A 15,591-nucleotide genomic window follows, 5' to 3' on the forward strand; every position below is an offset into this window, starting at 1 on the left:
GAGTTCCGCTGGGTAGTGTCCTAGGCCCAACCATCTTCAGCTGCTTCATCAATAACCTCCAGCATATGGTCAGAAGTGGGGATGTTTACCAATGATTGCACAATGTTCACCATTTGTGACTCCTCAGATACTGAAGCAGTCAGTGTCCATATGCAGCAAGACCTGGACAACATTCAGGCTTGGGCTGATAAGTGGCAAATTACATTCGCACCACACAAGTGCCAGGCAATGATCATCTCAAACAAGAGAGAATCCAACCATCTCCCCTTGACATTTAATGACATTACCATTGCTGAATCCCCCAATATCTACATCTTGGGGGTTACCATTGACCAAAAGCTGAACTGGAGCAGCCATATAAATACTGTGGCTACAAGAGCAGGTTAAAGGTGGGAATTCTGCACAAGTAACTCACCCTCATGACTCCCCAAAGACAGCCCACCATGTACAAGGCACAGGCCAGGAGTGTGATGGAATACTCTCCACTTGCCTGGATGAGTGCAGTTCCAACAACATTCAAAAAGCTCAACACCATCCAGGACAAAGCAGCCCGCTTGATTGGCATCCTATCCACCACCTTTAACATTCATTCCCTCCACCACCGATGCACAGTGACAGCAAATGTGTACCATCTACAAGATGCACTGCAGCAACTCACCAAGGCTGCTTGGATAGTACCTTCCAAACCTGTAACCTCTACCATCTGGAAGGACAAGGGCATCAGATGCATGGGAACATCACCACCTGCTAGTTCCTCTCCAAGCCAAACACCATCCTGACTTGGAACTATATCACCGTTTCTTCACTGTTGCTGGGTCAAGATCCTGGAACTCCCTTTCTAACAGCACTGTGGGTGCACCTACACCACATGGACTGCAGCGGTTCAAGAAGGCGGTAACCACCACCTTCTCGAGAGCAATTAGGGATGGGCAATAAATGCTGGCCTGGCCAGCAACGCCCACATCCCATAAACGAATAAAATAAAACCTCCAACTGATATTCTCCCCTCCCTATTTTCTGCTGTGATTAATTTTTACCCGTGCCTTACCTCTCCTGATATTCTTGCAGGGCAGTTATTGAGCCTGCTGTTGGCCATTATGCTGCTGGCGCCTCAGTGGATAGATCAGCGGCAACAAACCCACCCTCGGCTGCGCGGTGGAGAACGCCCATCAACACACCATAAAATAGCAACTTAGTGCACACAGATACCATGTGTGTCCGTTTTACCTCAGTTGTGCTAGTAACTTTCACCCAACATTACATTAACACCACAAGAACATAAGAAATAGGAGCAGGAGTAGGCCACTCATTCCTTCAAACCCGCTCCACCATTCATTGAGATTATGGCTGATCTTCTACTTCAACACCATTTTCCTGCACTATCCCTGTAATCCCTGATGTTTTTAATATGTGGAACAATTTCAATCACACTTAGCCGCACAGTCCATATGGTTTCAAGTGGTTTTCAGCCAAAATCAAGGCCTAATGGTAAGTTTTTAATTATTTATGTGGGGTCAGGAGGGGAAAGAGTGCTTCCCTCCCTCTCCAATCTACTTTTCTCCTGGCCTAAAGGCTGGTTGAGCCACCTAGTATTGCAATGTCCTGAGCCGGCTTGTAATTCTGTTCCCTTATTATGTTAGAAGACTTATTTCCAGTAGTGAGTCCTCAGCTTAGTTGCAGAAAGATAGCAACCAAATAGATCTTTGAGAAATACTTCGATTAATTTCATAATTAATCGGTATTATTTTCTAATCATTTTTTCTGAATTGGTTATTTTCATCATTTTTTAGTTTTGTTTTAAAAGTTGACCTACTTTTTCTTTGTTTAATTGGTGCATTGCTTATCTCTTCAGTTGTGATTTTACATTTTTTGAAATGATATAAAAAATGCATACAGACAAGTATGATGTTTTAAGTATGTGAAACAAAACGCACAATAAATACAGCATACGTGTATGTGAAAAATAGGCATTGCAATACTATGATTTTGTACACTGGGTGCTCAGTTTTGAAGATGTCACTGGGTGTAGATGTGTTAAGTTGGGGCTGGATTTTAAGGAGCCCTTGATGTCGGGATCCGTGGCGAGGAGGGCCTGAAGATGCCGCCGGATGAGGCCTGCCACGGACCTCGACGCCAGCAGGGCCCGGCCGGAGCCTCCCGCCGGCGGTGAGAAACCGTGGTGACCTCCCCGCTGCTGGGCGACGGGACCACAATTTCAATATTCAAATCAATGCAATTAATAAATTTAAATATACTTACATCTCATCTTCATGACCCCCAATGATCTTCGGCCTGGCAGCTGGCACTCCCCCGCCTTTGGAACCCTGTCCAGGGAAACGAGGTGGAACACTGGTGGAGAGGGGGGAGGAGTTAAGTTTGTCACTGTGGGGGTAGGTGGGGGGAATGGCGTCAAATTAACATCAGGCTGTAGGGGATGATGGGAAGTGTTGTAGTTTAAACTTTGTGCAGTTTGTGGGGGGGGAGGTCAGATGGTTAAGTGTTTTGAGGGGGGATAAGCAAATAACTAATTTAATTGTTATGGGGGGGTGGGAGAGAGCGAAAGAAATATATTTATTTAATTTTATTCCATCTATCTTTAAATATTTAAATAAGCCGGTAGAGCTGACAGATCCTTAAAAATGATTGGGGTTGGAGGGGTTGGAGGGGGAGGGGGGGGGGGAGGGGGGCGGCCCGCGGCCCGCCCAGCTATTTAAATGAGCTGCCCACTTATGATTGCGATGACTCTTTGGCGTGCAGCACACGAGTTTATAAAATCCAGCCCATGATGTTGCAACAGCAATATGTGATCGAATTTATAGAATCAGAGTGATACAACCCATTCAGCCAATCCCGCCTGAGTCAGCTCTTTCAAAGAGCTATCCAATTAATCCCACTCCCGTGCTCTTTCCCCATTGCCCTGTCAGTTTTTTTCCTTCTAATATTTATCCAATTCACTTTTGAATGTTACTATTGAATTTGCTCCCACAGTACATTTCAGATCACAACAACTCGCTGTGTAAAAAAATCCTGATGTCACCTCTGATTCTTTTGCCAAGCAACTGAAATCTGTGTCCTCTAGTTATTGACCCTTCTGCCATTGAAAACAGTTTCTCCTTATTTACGCTATCAAAACCATTCATGATTTTGGATACCTCTATCAAATCTCTTCTAACCTTCTCTGCTCTAACGAGAGCAACTTTCTCAGAGTCATAGAGTCGTACAGCATAGAAACAGGCCCTTCAGCCCACCGCATCCATGCCAACCACAATGCCTATTTATACTAATCCCACCTGCCTGCATTAATTCCATATCCCTCTATTCCTTGCTCATTCAAGTACCTGTCCAGATGCCTCTTAAATGTTGCTACTGTTCCTGCCTCCACCACCTCCTCAGGCAGCTCATTCCAGATACCCACTATTCTTTGTGGGAAAGATTGACCCTTTTGATCCCCTTTAAACCTCCTCCCTCTCACCTTAAATCCATGCCCTCTAGTTTTAGTCATCCCTACCATGGGAAACAGACTCTGGCTATCTACCCTATCTATGCCTCTCATAATTTTATATAGCTCTATCATGTCCCCTCTCAGCCTCCTTTGCTCCAGGGAAAACAGACCCAGCCTATCCAATCTCTCTTTATAACTCAAAGCCTCCAAACCAGACAACATGCTTGTGAATCTTTTCTGCACCCTCTCAATGCTTAATCACATCTTTCCTGTAGTGTGGCAACCAGAACTGCACACAGTACTCCAAATGCAGCCTAACCAGCGTTATGTACAACTGTAACATGACGTTCCAACTCTTGAACTCAGTGCTTCAGCCGATGAAGGCAAGCATGCCATACGCCTTCTTCACCACCCTGTCCACCTGTGTTGCCACTTTCAGGGAACTATGAACTTGCACCCCAAGGTCTCTCTGCTCAACAACACTCCCCAGGACCCTGCCATTCACTGTATATGTCCTGTCCTGATTTAACTTTCCAAAATGCATCACTTTGCACTTGTCTGCATTAAATTCCATTTGCCACTCCCTTGCCCACTTTCCCAGTTGATCTATATCCTGTTGTAACCTGAGACAACTGTCCACTATACCATCAATTTTGGTGTCATCTGCAAACTTACTAATCATGCCCCCTACATTCACATCCAAGTCATTAATATATATGACAAACAACAGAGGGCCCAGCACCGATCCCTGCGGCACACCGCTGGTTACTGGCCTCCAATCTGAAAAACAACCCTCCACTACCACCCTCTGCCTCCTATCACCAAGCCAATTTTGTATTCAGTTGGCTAGCTCACTCTGGATCCCATGTGTTCGAACCTTCCAGACCAGCATAGCATGCGGGAGGTTGTCAAAGACTTTGCTAAAGTCCATGTAGACAACGTCCACCGCCCTGCCCTCGTCAATCCTCTTGGTCACCTCCTCAAAAAACTCAATCAAATTCGTGAGACATGATTTCCCACGCACAAAGCCATGCTGAATATCCCTAATCAGACCTTGCCTTTCCAATGCCTATAAATCCTATCTCTCAGAATCCCTTCCAATAACTTCCCCACCACTGATGTAAGGCTCACCAGCCTGTAGTTCCCTGGCTTATCCCTGCCAACCTTCTTAAATAAAGGCCCAACATTAGCTATCCTCCAGTCTTCTCCACTCTCTCCACATAACTGAAGAATCTCATCTCTGGTGCCATTGGGGGAGATGGTGGTGTAGTGGTAATGTCACTGAACTACTACTCCAGAGGCCTAAGCCATCTCTGATGCCATTGGGGGAGATGGTGGTGTAGTGGTAATGTCACTGAACTACTACTCCAGAGGCCTAAGCCATCTCTGATGCCATTGGGGGAGATGGTGGTGTAGTGGTAATGTCACTGAACTACTACTCCAGAGGCCCAAGCCAATGCCCTGGGGACATGTGTTCAAATCCCACCATAGCAGCTGGTGGAATTTAAATTCAATTAATTAATAACTTCAGTTAATTAATAACCAATTAATTAATGAAAACAATCTGGAATTGAAAGCTAGTCTCTGTAATGGTGCCTTGAAACTATCATCGATTTGTTGTAAAAACCCATCTGGTTCACTAATGTCTTTTAAGGAAGGAAATCTGCTGGTCTGGCCCACATGTGACTCCAGATCCACAGCAATGTGGTTGACTCTTAACTGCCCTCTGAAATGGCCTCGCACGGGATTTAGTTGTCAAGGCAATTAAGGATGCTGGCCTTGCCAGCAACACTCACATCCTATGAGAGAATAAAACTAAAATCTAGCAAATCTCTTCTGCACACTCTCTAAGGCCTTGACATTCTTCCTAAAGTGTGGTGCCCATAATTAAACACAATACTCTAGCTGAGTGTTTTATAAAGGTTTAGTATAACTTCCTTGCTTTTGTGCTCTGTTCTCCAATTATAAAAACCAAGGATCCGATATGCTTTTCTAACAGCCTTCTCAACTTGTCTTGCCACCTTCAAAGATTTGTGCACATACACCCTCAGGTTTCTGTTCCTCCACCCCTTTTGAAATTAGTTTATATTGTTTCTCTTCAATTTTCTGACCGAAATATGTAATTTCGCACGTCTCAGCTTTAAATTTCATCTGGCAAGTGTCTGCTCATTTCATGAGACTTTCTATGTCCTCCTGAAGTCTGTTACTATCCTCCTCATTATTTACTACATTTCCAAGTTTCGTATCACCTGAAATTATGCCCTGTATACCAAGATCAGTTCATTAATATATATCAAAAAGAATACCAATTTTGGGGGACTCCACGTTATTATTTCCTTCCAGTCTGAAAAACAGCCGTTCACCACCACTTTATGCTTTCTGTTCCCTTGCCAATTATGCATTCATCCTACCACTATCCCTTTAATTCCATGGGCTTTAATTTTGCCAACAAATCTATTTTCTTGTACTTTGTCAAACACCTTTGAAAATCCATATACACATCAATCAGACAACCTTCATCAACCGTCTTTGTTACTTCATCAAAGAACTCAAGCAAGTTAGTCAAACACGATTTGTCTATAACAAATCTGAAATGAATTTCATTTATTAGCCATACTTTTCCAAATGCCAATTAATTTTGTCCAGGATTATTGTCTGTAAAACTTTCCCCATCACATGGAGTTGACTGGCCTGTAGTTGCTGGGTTTATCCTCTCCCTTTTTTTAAACAGGCATGTAGTATTTGTGATCTTCCAGATCTCAGGCACTACTCCCATATCCAATGAGGATTGGAAGATTGTGGCCAGAAGCTCCGCAGTTTCCATCTTTATTTCCCTCAGTAACCGAGGATGCATCGCATCCAGACTGGGTGACTTTTCTACTTGAGGACTGCCAAACTTTTAAGTATTTCCTCTTTAACCATTTATTGCCTCCTCCTTTACTGCTACATTGGCAGCATTCTGTTCTCTAGTGGTCAGATGAAAAATGTTCATTTAGTACCTCAGCTACACCCTCTGCTCCAGAAGAATATCTCCTTTTTGGTCATTTACTGGCCTGACCCTTCCTTTGACTACTTAGGTGGTATTTAATTTAGCTTCAGGTCACCATCAGGTTTGTTCAAATCCATAATAGGGGTAGGACAACACATGTGGCATTGCCCATTTTCAATGTTAGGACAATATTTTTATATGCATGCTCAGTGCATGATTTCCCCAGAACTTACCAAGCTAGAATTATACTTCTATAGTGTATAAGATACATATAATTCCAGCAATGAGGAAGATACTACCAGGCTGGAAATTTATTTTTCCCAAGAATACAACTGGATTGGAGTTATAGTGTTCAATAGAGTACTCTGCATTGTCTTTTTTTAATTCTTTCATGGGATGTGAGCATTGCTGGCAAGGCCAACATTTATTGCCCATCCCTAATTGCCCTTGAAAAGGGGTGGTGAACCACCTTCTTGAATGTCTGCAGTCCATCTGGTGTATAGGTACACCCACAGTGCTGTTAGGAAGGGAGTTCCAGGTTTTTGACCCAACAACAGTGAAGGAACGGCGATGTAATTCCAAGTCAGGTTGTTATGTGGCTTGGAGGGGAACTTGCAGGTGGTGGTGCTTCCATGTGTGCTGCCCTTGTCCTTCTAGGTGGTAGAGGCTACGGGTTTGGAAAGTGCTGACAAAGGAGGCTTGGTGAGTTGCTGCAGTGCATCTTGTAGATGTTGCACACTGCTGCCACTGTGCGTTGGTGGTGGAGAGAGTGAATGTTTAAGGTAGCGAATGGGGTGCCGATCAAGCAGGCTGCTTTGTCCTAGATGGTGTAATGATCTAGTGAGAAAGAGGTCTAGGGTGCCTGTTCAGCCTTCACCTGGTCTTACTGTAACAGGGTTTTAATTTTAAACACACTGTTTTTAGCTCCCCCTTGGTGAATCCTTGTTCACCACTTTCCAATTATAAGGCAAAAAAACCCCCCAGCATAAACAGGCTTTCTTAGGTTTAAAGAAGAAAAGTTGAAATTTATTAAACTTGAACTCTAATTTGGTTAACGCCTACGGATACACGACGCACCCACGCTAGCATGCATATGCGCGACACACATACAGATAGGGACAGAAAGAGCAGATTAAAAATAAAGTGGAAAAGTTTGAAGCAATCTCTGAAGAGAGTTTTTTGTTACTGTGCTTTGAGCTCGCTGTAGATCTTGCTTTTCGTTAGGGACCAGCATTCTTCTCAAATCTTGTTCACTGTAGGAGACTTTTCTCTCTTGGGGTTCATGTGGGTTTTGGAGTTCCGTGAGAAAGAGATGGGAGCAGACAGGAGAGGCTGTGGCAAGCCAGCCAGCAGAGGTATTTTCAATCCAGGAGCAAACAGCTTTCTGCAGGCTGTCAGTTAAAACTGTACAATTCAGAAAAAAACCCAGTCTGCCAAGCAGGTTAGTCATGTGAATAACTGGTTTGTGGTTTGTATTGGAGCAGGGGATATTTCCTTTGTCACTGTCTAATATGCAAAAATGTCTTTCCAGCCAGGGGCCTGGCAACCCCTTGTCACAGGCCTTCCTAGCAATAATTTGAAATTTAATGTCCATATGGAGAAATTAATGTGCCTCATTCTTGGCAGGTGGGGGCCTGCATGACGATGGTGTCGAGCTACTTGAGTGTTGGAGCTGCACTCATGCAGGCAAGTGAAGAGTGTTCCATCACACTCCTGACTTGTGCCTTGTAGATGGTGGACAGGCTTTGGGGAGTCAGGAAGTGAGTTACTCACCACAGAGTACCCATCCTCTGACCTGCTTTCGTTGCCGTGGTATTTATCTGGCTGTTCCAGTTAAGTTTCTAGTCCCTCAGGATGTTGATGGTGGAAGATTCAGTGATGGTAATGCTGTTGAATGTCAAGGGGAGATGGTTAGATTCTCTGTTGTTGGAGATGGTCATTGCCTGGCACTTGTGTGGCACGAATATTACTTGTCACTTCTCAGCCCAAGCCTGAATGTTGTCCAGGTCTTACTGCATGCAAGATCAGACTGCTTCAGTATCTGAGGAGTCGCGAATGTTCCTGAACACTGTGCAATCATCAGTCCTATCAGAAATGGTCACTGGACAGAGTCTAACTTTATAGCTTGCTTGGTATACTTAAAAAATAATTCAACTCAATTTTTAAAAAAAACTGTCAACTATATAAGTGGCCAATTCTATAATGATATAATGATCCAAATTTTGTTGTACATGGTATAGCATCTGTTGTTAATTGAAAAATTCCCCTGCACGCTTCAGCTCAAAGATTTTTGCCTACTAAATTGCTGAACGTTCGAGCTGATAACATTGCAGTGAGGGAAACAGGACATCTGGGACCTGAATGAACAGGACAACTAACAGGGTATCTCCTTAACCAATAAGATTAAAGGATTTTGAAATAAACAGCGTTAAGAACTGAGAAGGAAGTATAGAGTGGCTGAATTCAAAGTTAAATCAGGTACAGAAAGAGAAGGAAAGAAAGATAGGATTAAAAAAGAGACAAAGGAAAAGTTTAAAAAAATATTTTACATTTTTAAAATCTCCAACATTTAATCTTTGAAGGAATGAGACTCACTCTTCTAATAATTAATTTTCAGTGCCAGAGTGGTTGATTGGCAGTAATTAACAATTATCACACAGTTACATAGTTAAAAGGGTACCTATACTTGTAATCACAAGACTTAACTTTGAGGCAAGTTTAGTTCATGTCTACTGTGCCAATACAGCAACTTCACAACATTCAATGCACATTGAGGTAGACAGTGAAATACCATTTTCGCAAAGCTAGTGGTGGATAAGTGCAACTCGGATGACAATTTTCGGTTATTGACATTTAATTGCGCATCTGCCCCTCACCTGAATTTGTTGTACCATTTATGCATAAAAAGTGGAGAGTGCCATTAGCCTCATCATTATTTTGACAGCAAAATCTGGCTCACAGTCTTCCAATCAACAGTGACAGTGAGCAATAAATTCTGTTTAAAGTTCTTTATATGTAAATATTTGGACACAAACAAATTTCTTGCTTAGTGTAAAATTAATATGCAGTGATGTGTATCTATAAGAAAATGCATGCTTTTAAATCTAATTGTCATCAAACTTCTTATTGCTTTTAGATGTCAGATGGAAGAATAAATTTTGGGGAAAATCTATGGAAATACTTCCAATAGGAAGAGTGAATGTCATACTGCCTAAGTGAGTTGATTTTAAAAAAAAATTTATTTTAATGTTTAACAATGTGGAACATACTGCAAATTGCGATAAAATGTTTAATGGTCACCTGCTCAAAATGTTACAGTCCTAAGCCAAATTATGATGTCTGTTAGTTTAATGTGTATTTTTGTGGTATTTCAGCCTGAGTATATTAAGTATATGTCATCTTCTTAATCTGTTTGCAAAATTAAGTTTTAATTTTAATGTTACTGGTGGACTGCAGAGAGGATGGGCAACTGGCCGTAGCACAGTGGTACAGAGGACCATGCAGATTGGCAGAGAAAAAAGGAATGTGGTAGTGGTAGGGGATAGTATAGTCAGAGGAATAGGGACTGTTCTGTAGAAGTGCCAGGTTAAGGATATCTTGTTGCAGGTAGAGAAGACCTTGGAGGGGGAGGATCCAGTTATTGAGGTCTAGGTGGGAACCAACAACATAGGTGTAACTAAGAATGAGGTTCTGCAGTGAAGGAAGTTTGAGGATCTAGAGTCTAAATTAATAAGCAGCATCTCAGGGGTAATACCTGAACCATGCACATATTGGCATAGGTCAAGCAGATCAGAGTTTTAAATGCATGGCTCAAAGAGTGGTGTGGGAGGAGGAGGTTTCAATTCATTGGGCACTGGCACCAGCACTGGGAAAAAGGGAGCTGTTCCATTGGTACTAGCTCCACATAAGGCAGGCTGAATTCAGTGTCCTAGCAAACTTGGGCTGTAGATAGATCTTTAAATTAAAAAGAAGGGAGGAAGGGATTAGGTGAGGGGAAATTTAGAAATCTAAAGAGAAAAGACAAGGCAATAGAAGAGTAGGGATTTGAGTAAAGGTAAGCAGAGTGTGACAGGAACGAACAGAGGGCCAAAAATTCCGAGCCATAGTGCTGTATCGAACAGTGCAACAGAGGCCTATCTCCACTTCCCGGGGGCACAGTGCGCCACTCGTCGCTTCTTGCGCGGCGTTGCTGCATTAGAATGACACACGCAAGTGCTTCCCCTGCATACCTTGAATGGACACTATTATGATGTCCGTCACCCGAACAAGATGATGTAGTGCCAGGATCCCACACTTGGTCAATGCATGTGCAGGCAGGACATTATTTACTGCACACATGTGGTTCTGCAGGCCCCCATGTCAACAGGGAGTGATACCACAACTGCACTCTCTGAACATGCAGTTGGAGTGTGATCACACCAAGAAGTTCATCTTGGTGAATGCCCACTATCCTGGCAACACTCACGATGCATTTATCCTGTGCCAGTCTCCATTTCTTACTGTCTTTGGGTCTCCAAGATGCACCGGAAGATAGTTGCTCGGCAACAAGGGCTAAGCCCTCTAGACTTAGCTGACCCCTTTCAGCCATCCTACCATGCAAGGTCAGAGGACCTTCAGTGAAAGCCATAGAGTGACCCGCAACACTGTGGAGTAAGCCATTGGCCTCCTCAAGCAACAGTTTAGCTGCCTAGATTGCTTGGGGAGATATCTGCAGTACACGCTGGAATCCTGCATCCTCCACTACCTAGCCATTCTGAGGGCCCAGCCACTACCTCCTGGGATCCAAAGGCCACCTTGCAGGGAGAAGAAGGAGGAGGAGGAGGCAGAGAGGTGACCACATCCACACTATGCAACAGCATGGAGCAATAGGGACCGTATTGTGAGGCTTTGCATCAGTTAAAAGAAACATCCCCACCCTAACACAGACACACCATTCCCCAACCTTACATCCATCCCCACCACAAAGTCCCCTTGGCCAATATCAATTAATAAAGGCCAACAGCAAAATCCTTCACTCATCCAGTTCTGACCTCTTGCACATCCCCAATTTTAATTGTTTAATCATTGGCAGCCCTGCCTTCAGCTGCCTAGGCCCTCAACTCTGGAATTCCCTTCCTAAACCTCTCTACCTTTCTCCATTTAAGATGCTTCTTAAAACCTACCTCTTTGACAAAGCTTTTGGTCCCCTGTACTAAAATCTCCTTACGTGGTTCGGTGTCAAATTTTGTTTCATAACATTCCTTACAAAGCAACTTGGGGCATTTTACTGCATTGATACTGATGGAGTATTGCCATCCTCTTTAATCCAAGAGCAAAAGCTGTAATTTTAACATAAGAGCACATTCCTTCTAAATTAGAAATTCTGTAAGAAAGTTGCAGATTTCTAAATTTAATAAGACTTTTAAAAGTATTTTTTCTGGTTCTCCAATATTTTATTTCCTTGTTTTTGCCCTCCCTTCCTCCTCATTCTTTTACAGTTACACAGTGCCTTAGTTCAAATAAAACAATTTAACTGCTACACTTGTAGAAATTGGTCAGATACAAGTGTAACCTTTCCACAAAATTTAGTCACCTGAAGGCAGCGTTTGTATTAAAATGTTTCAGTTGTAAATTGTCACCACTTTAAGAGATGAGGTTGACTTTATAAAAAACCCAGAGATATATGATCCTAAGATAGGTTTAGAACCTGGAAATGAGTTGCATGGTGATGCAATTTTCCAAAAGTGTAAGGCAAATTCATGGGATAAGTTCAAGACTGCTTTCTCATGTAGCACATTCGAAAGTGAAACATTTTAATATTTAATAATAGGCTTAGACAGTTCAAAAATGTTAAGGTTGAGTAGCACTTGAAAACTGGTGATCACAACATCAGTTGATTTGACCAGGTAGGATAGGGATAGCAATTGAATTTGATAAGCAATGGCGAAGGAAGATCAATTAGGGAGGGTGAGTTGGGGAAAGAGAAGTCCGTCTTGAGCAAATAATAGAATTGTATGGTTGAAGTGGTAAATTCTGGTAAGCTTTTCTCAAGTTCAATTTAGATTAAGGGTCAGACTTGGACAAAGAACTTTCAAACTTCAAGTTAGTTAAATTGCCTTAGGCAGCTGCCTGGCACTGGCAGTTACCTGTCAATCAGCTGAAAGTAGTTGGTTCCATAGGTGTTAATTACTGGAGCAGCTAGCTAGTGACTCATTAGAGGCTCTATAAAAGCAGTCAGCTTTTCAAACTGCATGAGTAAGGGGTGCAGGGAGTGGAGACTTCAATGGAGTGAAGGTAGGCAGAGTGTGAAGGTGGGAATTTGATGTGAGATGTAGTCAGAGGCTTGGACTTTACATTGCGACGTACCTAAACTAGGGTGGCACAGTAGTTAGCACTGCAGCCTCACAGCTCCAGCGACCTGGGTTCAATTCTGGGTACTGCCTGTGCGGAGTTTGCAAGTTCTTCCTGTGACTGCGTGGTTTTTCGCCAGGTGCTCTGGTTTCCTCCCACAGCCAAAGACTTACAGGTTGATGGGTAAATAAAGTGTAGGTAGGTAGTAGGAGAATTGAGGGAGGGTGAGGATCTGGTAGGAATATGGGATTAATGTAAGATTAGTATAAATGGGTGGTTGATGGTTGGCATAGACTCGGTGGGCCAAAGGGCCTGTTTCAGTGCTGTATCTCTCTATGATTCTATGGTGGTCTGCATGTGCAGACTGCTTGTTGCAGAGCTGTTGCGATATTAAATGTGGTGACTCATTTAAATGGCTGGGGCAGACTGCCTCCTCCTGATGATGGGGAGGGGGTGGGCAATTCATCCCTAGCAATGGCACCAGGTGCCGACACCATTTTTAAAATGCTCTGAGCCCTTCAACTTATTTTAAATATTTAAAGGTACAGCAATGGTAAATTTAATTTTAAAAATTAAATTAATGTTTCTAGCTCCTCTTTTTCCCCCCCCCCCCCCACTCCCAATAACCATACAGGTCATTCCTTGCCCTCTTACCCCACCAAAAAAAAAAAATGACCTCGTGTACCTGGCCTTCCCCCCCCCCCCCCTGCAAAGTTTATAAACTTCTCCCTTCAACTGCTTTCCACTGTCCCCTAGACCAATCAGAATAGGTTGACCCCGCTCCCCCCATCACCCAGCACAGAGAAACTTACCTGCATCCCCCACTGCACCGGTGTTATGCCTTGGATTTCCAAACTGAGATCCGAAGGTGCAGAAGTGCCGGCCAATGGTACTAATATTGGTGTGGCATGGACGTCAGGAGCAAGGCGCTCATTAATGCAGGTATTTAAATAAATTTGCTTATGTAAATTCTGGTTCTGTTGCCGACCGGCAGGGGAGGGGGGTGGGGAGCTGCCATGAGGCCTTGCCACTACCAACAATATCGGGCCAGGCCTTCCCAGCGTCAAGACCTATGGCGGGCCTCTCCCTCATGCATTTTTGCATTTTCCATTATAGTCAGGGAGATAGACACAGTTCTCTGCAGCCAAGAGCGAGAGTCCAGAAGGCTGTGTTGTTTGCCCGATGACTGGGTAAATCTAATCAGCACTAATGCTGTGGAGGATGAATTCCTGGACTGTGTACGAGTTGGGATTCTGGAGCAGTATTTTGAAGAACCAACTAGGGATTGGGCTATTTTAGATTTAGTATTATGTAATGAGAAAGGGCTAATTAATAACCTTGCTGTAAAGGAGCCTTTGGGAAATAGTGACCATAATATGATGGAATTTTACATTAAGTTTGAAAGTAATATAGTTCATCCTGAAACTAGGGTCTTCTATCTGAACAAAGGCACTAGGAAGGTATGAGGGGCAAGTAGACTATGGTGGATTGGGAAAATACACTAAAAGATTTCACACTTTACAGGCAATGTAAAGAATTTAGTATTTAAAGAAGTACTACATGCTCTACAACAAATATACATTGCTCTAAGACACAAAAACCCAACAGGAAAGATGAATCAACCGTGGCTAACAAAAGGAGTTACCGATTGCATTAGATCAAAGGAAGTGGCACATAGTTTGCCAGAAAAAGTGGTAAGCCTGAGGATTGGAAGCCATTTAGAATCCAGCAAAGGATGACCAAGAAACTGATAAAGAAAGGGAAAAGAGAATATGAATGCAAGCTAGGGAGAAACATAAGGGTGGACTGTAAAAGCTTCTTCAGGTATGTGTAAAGGAAAAGATTAGCAAGGACAAATGGACAGGCGGAGACAGGAGAATTTTATAATGGAGAATAGGGAACTGGCAGAAAAACTAAACAATTACTTTGTGTCTGTCTTCATGAAGGAAGATACAGAAAATCTCCCAGAAATACTAGGGAACCAAGGGACTTGTGAAAATGAGGAATGGAAAGAAATTAGTATTAATAAAGAGGTAGTATGCGAAAAATTAACTGGATTGAAGGTTGATAAATCCCCTGGACCAGATGAGCTACATCACAGAGTGTTGATGGAGGTGGCTATCGAAACAGTGGATGCATTGGTGGTTATCTTTCATAATTCTATACATTCTGGAAAGTAGCAAATGTAACCCCACTATTTAAGAAAGGAGGGAGGGAGAAAATGGGGAACTACAGACCTGTTAGTTTGATGTCCGTAGTAGGGGAAAATTTTAGAATCTATTATAAGGATGTGATAACTAGATACATGGAAAATATTATGATTGGGCAGAGTCAACATGGATTTATGAAAGGGAAATGATGTTGAGAATGTTACTTGTAGCATAGAGAAAGGAGAACCAGTGGATGTGGTGTATTTGGATTTTCAGAAGGCTTTTGATACAGGAGGTTAGGAAAGAAATTAGAGCACATAGGATTGAGGGTAATATACTGGTCTGGACTGAGAATTAGTTAACAGACAGAAAAAGGAGAGTAGGAATAAGTGGGCCATTCTCAGGATAGCATGCTGTTACTAGTGGAGTACCACAAGGATCAGTGCTTGGGTCACAGCTGTTCACAATTTATATAAATGATTTGGATGTGGGGACCAAATGTAATATTTCCAAATTCTCTGACACAAAACTAGGTGAGAATGTAAGTTGTGAGGAGAATGAGTGGAGGCTTCAAGGGACTTGGTTGGACAGGCTAGGTGATTGGGCAAGAACATGGCAGATGGAATATAATGTGAATACGTGTGCAATTATCCACTTTGGTAGAAAACAGAAAGACGGAG

The 15,591-nt window shown here is 42.9% G+C and overlaps 1 protein-coding gene across 13 annotated transcripts in view; it reads left to right on the forward strand.

The window, feature by feature from the left end:
- Positions 1–15,591, forward strand: part of osbpl6 (oxysterol binding protein-like 6) — a 224,950-nt gene that overhangs the window by 173,476 nt on the left and 35,883 nt on the right. For all 13 annotated transcript variants that reach the window (XM_068035503.1, XM_068035502.1, XM_068035501.1 and 10 more), the window contains one exon: positions 9,568–9,646. In XM_068035503.1, the coding sequence (XP_067891604.1) occupies positions 9,568–9,646 (79 nt within the window). The remainder of the gene's footprint in view (positions 1–9,567; positions 9,647–15,591) is intronic.

This window comes from Heterodontus francisci, chromosome 7, assembly GCF_036365525.1.
Source record: "Heterodontus francisci isolate sHetFra1 chromosome 7, sHetFra1.hap1, whole genome shotgun sequence".
Classification (NCBI taxonomy): Eukaryota; Metazoa; Chordata; class Chondrichthyes; order Heterodontiformes; family Heterodontidae; genus Heterodontus; species Heterodontus francisci.